At 29.6% G+C, this 9,103-nt stretch overlaps 3 protein-coding genes across 6 annotated transcripts; 2 read left to right on the top strand and 1 right to left on the bottom strand.

Annotated features, from left to right (window-relative positions):
• The first annotated feature begins 1,686 nt into the window (after window positions 1-1,686).
• LOC100864340 (enoyl-CoA hydratase domain-containing protein 3, mitochondrial) lies at window positions 1,687-3,815 on the top strand. Of its 3 annotated transcripts, none has more exons than XM_012495012.3 (6): window positions 1,687-2,026; window positions 2,331-2,417; window positions 2,583-2,756; window positions 2,853-3,040; window positions 3,150-3,310; window positions 3,389-3,815. In XM_012495012.3, the coding sequence occupies exons 1-6, from the start codon at window positions 1,985-1,987 to the stop codon at window positions 3,616-3,618; spliced, it is 882 nt and encodes a 293-aa protein (XP_012350466.2). In that variant the 5' UTR covers window positions 1,687-1,984; the 3' UTR covers window positions 3,619-3,815. The 3 variants fall into 3 exon arrangements, with proteins under 3 accessions (XP_012350466.2, XP_086764266.1, XP_086764265.1); XM_086908140.1 differs by having other exon boundaries at window positions 1,736-2,026; window positions 3,150-3,279; XM_086908139.1 differs by lacking the exon at window positions 2,331-2,417 and having other exon boundaries at window positions 1,741-2,026.
• Window positions 3,816-4,045: 230 nt separating this feature from the next.
• On the top strand, window positions 4,046-5,772 carry LOC105737349 (uncharacterized). Its single transcript, XM_012495013.3, has 3 exons — window positions 4,046-4,615; window positions 4,775-4,924; window positions 5,391-5,772. The coding sequence occupies exons 1-3, from the start codon at window positions 4,441-4,443 to the stop codon at window positions 5,609-5,611; spliced, it is 546 nt and encodes a 181-aa protein (XP_012350467.1). The 5' UTR covers window positions 4,046-4,440; the 3' UTR covers window positions 5,612-5,772.
• Window positions 5,773-5,981: 209 nt separating this feature from the next.
• LOC105737323 (uncharacterized) lies at window positions 5,982-8,969 on the bottom strand. 2 transcript variants are annotated; one of them, XM_086908138.1, is made up of 3 exons: window positions 7,946-8,177; window positions 7,563-7,861; window positions 5,982-7,143 (listed from the first exon to the last, which is right to left on the bottom strand). In XM_086908138.1, the coding sequence occupies exons 2-3, from the start codon at window positions 7,836-7,838 to the stop codon at window positions 6,007-6,009; spliced, it is 1,413 nt and encodes a 470-aa protein (XP_086764264.1). In that variant the 5' UTR covers window positions 7,839-7,861; window positions 7,946-8,177; the 3' UTR covers window positions 5,982-6,006. The 2 variants fall into 2 exon arrangements, with proteins under 2 accessions (XP_086764264.1, XP_012350375.2); XM_012494921.3 differs by having other exon boundaries at window positions 7,563-8,969.
• Window positions 8,970-9,103: the final 134 nt, after the last annotated feature.

The raw sequence follows: 9,103 nt of genomic DNA, 5'->3' as shown, positions 1-9,103 counted from the left end.
TTTCATAATAATAAATATGGTCGTAAAGCATTTTACATTATCAACCGAGTATACTCGGTACATAAAAGCGGTAAAATTAATTTTCGACGGAACAGTCAATAAAATTATCTTGAAAAATTTAAATAAATAAATAAATTATCAAATAAAATTCAATCCATTAAACAAATATTATACAATTTGAACAAAATAAATCGAAAAATGTATGGGTAAATAAAATATTTTATATTTATTTTTCATCTCATAAATACTCCATTATATATTACGTTCGATCGTACTTGTAGCGAGACCACATATCGATTATCGATTCACCAAATATCGATTCGAGTTTCCGCACAATTAAAAATATCATCTTACCTCTTGTCACTTATTTAATTTTTCATGTGAAAAAACCGATCTATGCGATCGGAGATCAGAAATATTAATTCGGATCCATCGCTAACTCTTCTCTCGTTTTCCGTTTATGTGTCTGAACACCTTCACGTCCGCGTGGTTCTCGTATATTATTATTAGAAAACGGCCCCGGTTCCCGTGAAACTGGAACTGGACGGAAGTATAGCACGAGAAAAATTTACGCGGCAATCACTAGGATCTCTCGACGCGTTATTTGTGTTAGACGAACCACCGTAGTTTTATAAATACTAACAGAGACTGTTTGACATATGCAAACTTACCCTCAACCTCCGCCATGTTAGTTGTTAGGGGAAACAATGATCACTATGGTAACCGATGACAGGTTATCCTACTGTTGGAGAGTTCGGAGGTTTGATCAAATTATGTGACATTGCCCTTTGCTTTATATGATTATCGATCTATTTATTATATAAATTTTTTATTATATAAATATATCTATTATAGAACTTGTAAAATAATTAGAATGAAATTCTATTCGTTTAATTTATTTTTCAAATATTTGTTATTTCATTGAATTAATTTGTTCAAATGTTGAATTTATATATCTTATTTACGGCGATATTTAACATCGATAAAACTCAAATGTTGTATTCTGCTTTTGGAATTTTTATAATTTTAATTCTGATTATATTCATAGTATGGACATTGAAGACGATTTTTCTGAGATAATGATTCGAAAAAAAAAAACGAAATGAAATATTTAGATAAAAATAATCTAAATATTTAAAATAATCTAAATATCTAAATATTTAAAAAATTAAATATTGAATTTGAAATAATTAAAAAATTAGAATTTAAAAAATTCAGATTTTTCTATTAAAATAAAATTTAATACAAAACTTAGAAAAAAATTACAGAAATATAAAAATTTATATATATGGATTCTTATATTAAGATTTATAATGAATAAGTTGGACAACGATACTATAAAGTTAAGTAAGAAATCGGCACTATCTTCAGAGCATATGAATTTGTATAAGAAAAACAAATAGTGGGAAAAAGCTAGAAATAAAAATTATGAAATTTGCGCCATCTCTTGAGTGCTGTAAGTATAAATAATGAAACACAAATATAAATAAGGAAAGCGAATAATAGGACAAAGAGAAAGATAGTGTAATAATTAACTCTCAGTGCCATCTCTTGAATGTCAAAGATATTTCTTCAGAAATAGAGTAAAATAGAATAAGAATTAAAGATCAGTGCCATCTCTTAAATATTTTTAGAAAGATAATTAATGAGATTTTTTTTAACATTAAAGAGATGGCGATAATGGCTAATTCTTACCTTATTTCTATCCTTCTTCCACTATTTTCTGTCCTTTTTTATGTTTTATTTGTGATATTCTGAAGATGGCGTTAATTCCCGGATTTTTATTCTATCTTTGTCATTTTCCTACTATTTTCTTTCATTATTTATATTTGTGTTTTATTTGTGACATTCTGGTTTGTAAGTGTCTGTATTTTACTATTACTAATATCAATTATCGATATTAATTGTGCTGTGAAAGATTTAAAAGTAACGAAAAATTAATATTATTACTTAAAAAAAATTAATATAAAAAAATTATTACAAAATGTTACGAGTAATGGAGAGAAATATTTTTATTTATTCTCAGGTAAATTTTTATAATAAATTATACGTATAAATGTATTATATGTAAAATGGAGGTTATACAATTTGCTATTATATTTTTAATGAATAATATTTTTAAATATCTTATTTTATTAATTAAAAATTTAATTTGATAAATTCTATATTTCAATATATATACACGTATGCATATAGAAAAAAAATATAAGTAATATTATATTCTTAAAGATTTATAAAGTTTCACAAATGGCATGGCGGGAAATACGAAATAATAATTTCAAAGTAATAATTTCTTCGATTCTATGTGAACGATATATCGATATTTTTAGGTGAAAAAATATGTTCCAAGAACATTTTGTACAAGTAGAATATCATTGTCAGAAGAAAAATATGTAGATGTCAAAGAAGAAAATGGAGTAAGAAGATATATTATATATACAAAGCTAGTACCAATAAATTTTCTATTTCTTATCCATTATATTAAACTTACAATTAGGAATAAAATATTTTTTTTATAAAATTATATATATATATATAATTTCTACTAAATCATTTTATAATTATTTTTATAATTAATATAGGTGCGGACATTAACATTGAATCATCCTCCTTCTCGTAATTCTTTATCTTTAAAAATGTTAAAATCTTTATGGAAGAACATCGTACACGATGAAAATAATAACAATCTTCGGACGATAGTTATTAAATCTGGATTGGAAAAAATATTTTCTGCTGGACATAATATAAAAGAACTGGTTTGTAGATGGACCAAAAAATAAAAGTAATGGGGGTCTTTTGATATAAAAATGTACGTTCGTCACACAGAGAAATGATAACCTTGCATCGTTTAGACTAATAACAATGAGAAGCTTCACAAGGAAATCTTTGAAACGTGCTCAAAATTGATGCAAGCAATTACTCAAAGTCCTGTTCCAATAATTGCTGCTGTAGACGGTGTTGCAACTGCAGCTGGTTGTCAATTAGTTACATCATGTGACATTGCTATTTGTACAGAAAGAAGTTCATTTTCTACACCAGGGTATATTTATCTTTTTCTTCTTTAATATGAATATATATATTCATATTACAATATACTATTGATTCATTTAATATAATTTAAATAATATTTATTTATTATTAATTTTTAGAGCCAATCTTGGAATATTTTGTTCTACGCCAGGTATTCCCTTGATTCGGAACGTGTCCAAAAAAGTAGCAATGTACATGCTCTTCACAGGTTTTAGCATCAATGGTAAAGAAGCCTATGAAACAGGTCTTGTAAGCAAAGTTGTGCCCCATGATAAAATTGGTAAATTCATTGGAGTAATTGAATAATTACAACAATATTATAGATACATGTAAAAATTTTATTCTATTTCATTTTTAGAAGAAGAAATTGAAAAAATTACTACAGCTATAAATATGAAGAGTCGATCGATTGTACATGTTGGAAAAACGTTTTTATACAAACAATTGGATCTTGATATGTCGACCGCATATTTTCTAGGAACCGAAAATATGATTAATAATTTAAAAATGAAAGACGCTCAAGAAGGAATCAAAAGTTTTATCGAGAAAAGAAAACCTGTTTGGAGGCATGATTATGAGAAATATTAATATGTATATCGGTATGGAATATGTAATATAAATTTTTCAAAATATGTGCATATATATATTATTGAAATGCTATAAATCATGATCTTTATTATACTTTTATATAGTCAAATTATCATAATTTTCGCATATAATTAAATATAGAAAATTGTTTCATGATTTTCATAAATTTATATCGAATAAAATATTTATATGTCTAATATGATTTTTATACAATTTTTTCTTCTTTCTATTAAATAAAAACAACTATCATCCTGTTAGATGAAAATAATATTTTTCTTTGCATTGTTCGAAAAATAAAATGAAAGTAAATTCAATATTATAATATGCAAGATCATAAACATACAATAGCAATTACGTTATTTCATATATACACATACAATATACATACAATATACATATATATACATATATATATATATGTATATAGGTCACGTATCGCGCGATTGGAGTACTTACTCATTTTAAATCCGAGAAGTCTTCAGAGATAAAAGAATCGTGGTGGTCGAGATCATTAAAAATCTCGAAAGGCAGCCGATATCTCATTACAAAGACATAACTTTTCTTTTCCTATTTTGTTTCTCGTCCAATCTATCTCTCCCCACTTGTTCGCAAAACAAGTTCATAAATCGAAACGAAATTATTACTCCAAGTTATTACGACGTTCGTATCCCTACGAGAAGAGTCGAGCTTTCTCCTTTCCGCAATTTTTATTTTTTTGGCTCGTCTGCAATACGATAATAAGAAAAAAAAAAAAAAAAAAAAGGGAGAAGCACTTTCGTATTTTTTTACAAAATATCCTTTTTCATTTTTATCGATCGGTCGATGATTGATTTGAAGAGTGTTAGTCGCGGCTGTATGAAGTTTGCAACATTGAAACAAAATCGAAAATCGTGGTGGAAAAATCAGCATCCGAAAATTAGGATTTGCGAGGAAAGAGCGACGGTGATAACAAGCGTTAAAAGAAAATTGGCAAAACTGCTCTTTGAAACTTGCGAAGGTTTGTTTTTTTTTTATAATATTAATATTATCTTTAGATCTTACGCCATGTAAATTATTCCTTAGAAGCGATCGACATTTCATTATTTTTTTCTAACAAACACATTTCGATTTGAAAATTGAAACGTTGAGACTGCCTTTTCATTTTTTCTGATTGCAGATTGCGAGAGGATGGCATCTATTCCGCAGGGCGTGTTTGCGGCGTGCAAAGTCCGTCGCAATCGAGAACGCAATGCTACGATATCACGGATGGAGAAGAAAGAAAAATCGTGTAAAGAGAATACATTCAACATGAGACCCCCATTGGAAGGTACTTATCGCACTTATCGATGACGTACTCTGTTTTTAGAATATACTGGAATGCCGCTTCGCGAGTATTTTTAGATCGTATCATATACTGGCTTTAAAACAAATAATAACGTGTAAGAAATATTCGACTTTCTAGTATCCATTCGCTAAATACTTTTTTGTTACGTTTACTTTATTTTTCTTAAGAAACTGTTTAGATTTTTGAATTACGAAAAAAAGAAAAAAAAGAAACAGCTATTTTTAATATTTATCTGTATAAGGTATTCGATAAGTTTTTAACTTTGTTTGCCACGTTAAATAATTTAAAACGAATATAAAACGAAATACTTCGAATTTCACTCGAATCACAACTCGATGATAAAATCAAAATTACATGGAAATAATAATAGTTATGTAAAATTATGAAATTTGGCAAGTAAAAATTTCGTGGATTGGACATGTGAATAATTCATTTTCTTTTTTCTCAGGTTGGGAACTTACGCCGTTAAAATACAACAGCAAATTAATGAACAGCATCTGGGGACTTTATAATCGTTATTCGGTGCACAATTTCAAGAAGAACAATTCTAACGAAGGGGTACTTAAGGCTTTCGTGGCGGAATGGAAAGTTATCTTTCACAACCGTACACCCGCCGCGAATTCGGTGACCGCAGCTGCAGTTGCCAAAAATAATTCTCAAATTATGTAAAAGAGAGGGAACCAGTATCTGATCCGATTTCACTTTTATATACGATGCATTGAACGTGTAATGACCATCGTTTATTCGATGTGCAATAATTAAAAGAAAAAAAAAAAAAAAAAAAAAAAAATATTATGTACGATTTGTAAGTATAAAGAATTGTAACAGTATTGCACATTCTTTCTATCGTTTTTTTTTTTTTTTTTTTTTTTTTTAACAATAAACGTGATCTCTTTCATTGGTTGGAATTAAAATTGATCGAATTTTATCATTCGTATTATCGTTATCGAACAAATTAAAATAATAATACGATAACGATGATAAAATTAGATGAAATTATTAAATTTCCTCGATACAGATAAAAAATGAATGCGTGTGATTAGATATCTTTTTTTTTTTTTTTTTTAATCAAAATGAATATTGTGATTCGAGAAGCTACAGCAAGAAAGGCTCAAGTCGGAAGATGGCCCCGCATAAGTAATCTTTTCCAAATCGTTAAGCCAATTACTCTCGTTACTTTTTTCACTTATTTGGCGTATTACATAGGTTCTTGGCTTCCTACGTTCCGAGGAATCCTCGATGTTGGCGGAAATGCTAGAAATATTCACTTCCAAATCCAAGGAAACCAAGGAGGGTGATATGTCCGGATCTTTTACCGGCAAAATATTTTGATACATATTCTTGTTCATGCTCGCATCGGACAAATTATCCTTCATATCTTGAACAGTTTTCACCAGAGGAATATCTTGGTCGCTCGTTTTTTGATCGTTCCATTGGGTAAAGCTGTTCTGTTCCTTGTTGAACGAGGATTTATTACAGTTTGTCTTCGTGCATGGGTAATACTTCATGTCATTCACCTCCCCGCATATCGTGAATGTGCTCTCGTCCGAATTTTTCACAACTTTTTTCGTGATCACGGCACTCTTTATTTTAGAGAAGCAAAGATTCGACTGTTTGAGATAAGAGTTGCTCGAGTTTTGCCTCAAATTCGTTATCTTGGTTTGAGTAGATTTTGTCACAAATTGCTTACCGGCTGGATCGTCAACACCTTCCGACGAGGACACTTGTGCAGAATTCCCGTTTCGCGGGATGCTAGCAAACGTGTACGAGTCCGAATAAATGTTCACCGTGGAGCTAGGGGAGGAGCATACTGTGTTCTCCACTTGTACATCTAACTCGCAACTTATCTCGGAACAATGTGGAACAATCGTTATTGTTCGGCAATCGTTTACCGCTATTTTATCACGTTGCTCATGGTTGTTCACCTTGTTCACCGTGTTGCCAGTCTCGTGTTTTGGGGGCGAGAACGATTCGTGATCATTTTTATCCTCCAATTTTTTATCATGCTCCATGTGCAATGGCGTAGGCGGAGGTTTCGTCGTGCACTGGCCTTCTTGCTTGTCGTTTGTTTGATTACCACGGCTTTTCAAGTATTTGATTCTTGGTGGCAATTTCCATATATCTTTTCTTTGGTTAGGGAAAATATAATTTAAAAACGAGGACAAATTCGGAGGATCGATATTCGAGCAAGGATAGAAAGGCTAAGGGGAAGAATTGGATTGGATAAAATTGTTAGTGATAAATAATAATACGAGAATAAAGAAACTGCTCAGAATAATTGGAAACTTATCCTCTGACAAATAATTTGTTTGCCGAATACAGAACATGATTTTGAAGAATTTGGACAATTTGAAGATAGGGGGGAGAGCTTGAGAATTTTTATTTAATTTGAAAAATTGCCGGATATATAAAAAGGATATAAAAGAATAGTGAAATACGTGCAAATGTATTCATTTTAAAAATTGATTTTTCTTTGTTTTTTTAATCAAAACGTTAGATTCACAAGATAATGGGGGGAGGGGGGAAAAAAAAAAAAATAACAAATTTCAATTTCGATTTCCTACGATTACTTTGAGCAGCGTTAGATTAATTAATTGAAATGAAAATATTTTCGATATACCTCTTGATTTCTTCGTTTCTGCTCCTTTCTCAACGAATACATACTTTTTACCTTCTTCATATATTTTTTTAATTTACTTAAAACAGTAGTCTTGCTACTTTTGTTTAAATTTTGTTTCAAATCAGTATTACGCGAAGGATCGTCCTTCTTCGTTAAATAGCTCGCCTTCAATGCAGAAATTTCAGCTCGTAGCTCGTCCAAATTGTTGGCAAGTATTTTCATTTGATCGACCATTTGTCCCAACTTTCGTTGATCACGACACATTTGTAACGTCATATTGATTTCAGCAAAATCAATCTCTAAGAAACATCACGTACTCTAGTATAATTTTCAATATTATTTTATATATATATATATATACATTTATATATCACGTAAATCACCGATATAATTTAATTCAAAAGTAATAATCTAAATCTTCAACAATGGAAGGGGATACGAGGACACGAATCACTTTCAACATTTCATTTTTTAAGCGAAAAACGTCAAATAGCGTCGAGGTTATTGTTATTATAAAATATAACCTAAAAAAAAAAAAAAAAAAAAGAAACAAGAATTTACTGACATATATACGTAATACATACTGAACGAACGATCTGACAATCATCGAAGATTCAAATGTTCTGGAAAAATTGATCAGGATATTGTCATGAACTATATCATCGATTTGTATTAAATATCATTTATTTGATTCGTCCTGATATGTCCTAGGTACATTAGTCGTCAGTCGGTGTCGTATATTATAGCGCGTTGGCTATCGACGCGTGATGTTTGGTTTAATACAAAAAAGAAAAAGAAGAAGAAGAAGAGGGGAGAGAGGAAAAAAAAGAAAGAAAGAAAGAAAGAAAGAAAGGAAAAAGAAAGAAAATTCTTTTTCCCTAGAGCACGTAAATCGATACGTAATACTATTACTCGTATTTGATTTTTATATATATACAATTTGTTTCCTTCTTCTACAACATTGGCCTCCATTTAAAATTATAATAGTTATCATTTTTTTTTTTCTTTTTTCTTTTTTCGAGGATATAAACCTTGGCTCTTTTCGTTCTTTCAAAAAAAGCATCTATCGCACAATTATAATATTATCGCGTCAAGATGCGAAAGATTAACAATAAAAATAGATAAAAATGAATAAAGTTGTCAGACGAGAAATTTCGCGCTCTACATACATACACCTATAATTTTGTTTCTACGTTTTTCGAAAAAACCGTGAAAAAATTACAATAAGAAATTTCCCACATTTTAATTATTCGTTGTTCAATAAGTTGTTGTATCGTAGTAGTTGTTCCTTAAACTCGAGCTGTAAAATGGCATCGTGATCGTACTTCAATAAATTAATCGTACAAAAAAAAAAAGAACTGTTACGTTTAGTATGAACATCAGGCGAGGAGGTTCCACGTAATTTTTCTCCTCATTTCTATATATAAAATATATAATATATATATATAATTTTTTTTATTTTTTTTTTTTTTTTTTTTTATACGTTTCGCAAACAAGCTTGCACACAGGCGTTTCTGGAATGCTGTGGTCGATTGAATATC

Source organism: Apis florea, unplaced genomic scaffold (genome assembly GCF_048593485.1).
Source record: "Apis florea isolate Af1SG1 unplaced genomic scaffold, ASM4859348v1 contig_3068_pilon, whole genome shotgun sequence".
Lineage (NCBI taxonomy): Eukaryota > Metazoa > Arthropoda > Insecta > Hymenoptera > Apidae > Apis > Apis florea.
Note: the sequence above shows the minus strand (reverse complement) of the source record. Positions and strands in the feature narration are given on the sequence as shown.

Excerpts from the sequence above, each read along its gene's own strand:
- LOC100864340 (XM_012495012.3), top strand. The coding sequence starts at position 1,985 with ATGTTACGAGTAATGGAGAGAAATATTTTTATTTATTCTCAG. Across the intron at positions 2,418-2,582 it reads ATGTCAAAGAAGAAAATGGA|GTGCGGACATTAACATTGAA; the intron begins GTAAGAAGATAT and ends TAATTAATATAG. Across the intron at positions 3,311-3,388 it reads TGTGCCCCATGATAAAATTG|AAGAAGAAATTGAAAAAATT; the intron begins GTAAATTCATTG and ends TTTCATTTTTAG.
- LOC105737349 (XM_012495013.3), top strand. The coding sequence starts at position 4,441 with ATGATTGATTTGAAGAGTGTTAGTCGCGGCTGTATGAAGTTTGCAACA. Across the intron at positions 4,616-4,774 it reads GCTCTTTGAAACTTGCGAAG|ATTGCGAGAGGATGGCATCT; the intron begins GTTTGTTTTTTT and ends TTCTGATTGCAG. Across the intron at positions 4,925-5,390 it reads CATGAGACCCCCATTGGAAG|GTTGGGAACTTACGCCGTTA; the intron begins GTACTTATCGCA and ends CTTTTTTCTCAG.
- LOC105737323 (XM_012494921.3), bottom strand. The coding sequence starts at position 7,838 with ATGACGTTACAAATGTGTCGTGATCAACGAAAGTTGGGACAAATGGTC. Across the intron at positions 7,144-7,562 it reads AGAAACGAAGAAATCAAGAG|CCTTTCTATCCTTGCTCGAA; the intron begins GTATATCGAAAA and ends TCTTCCCCTTAG.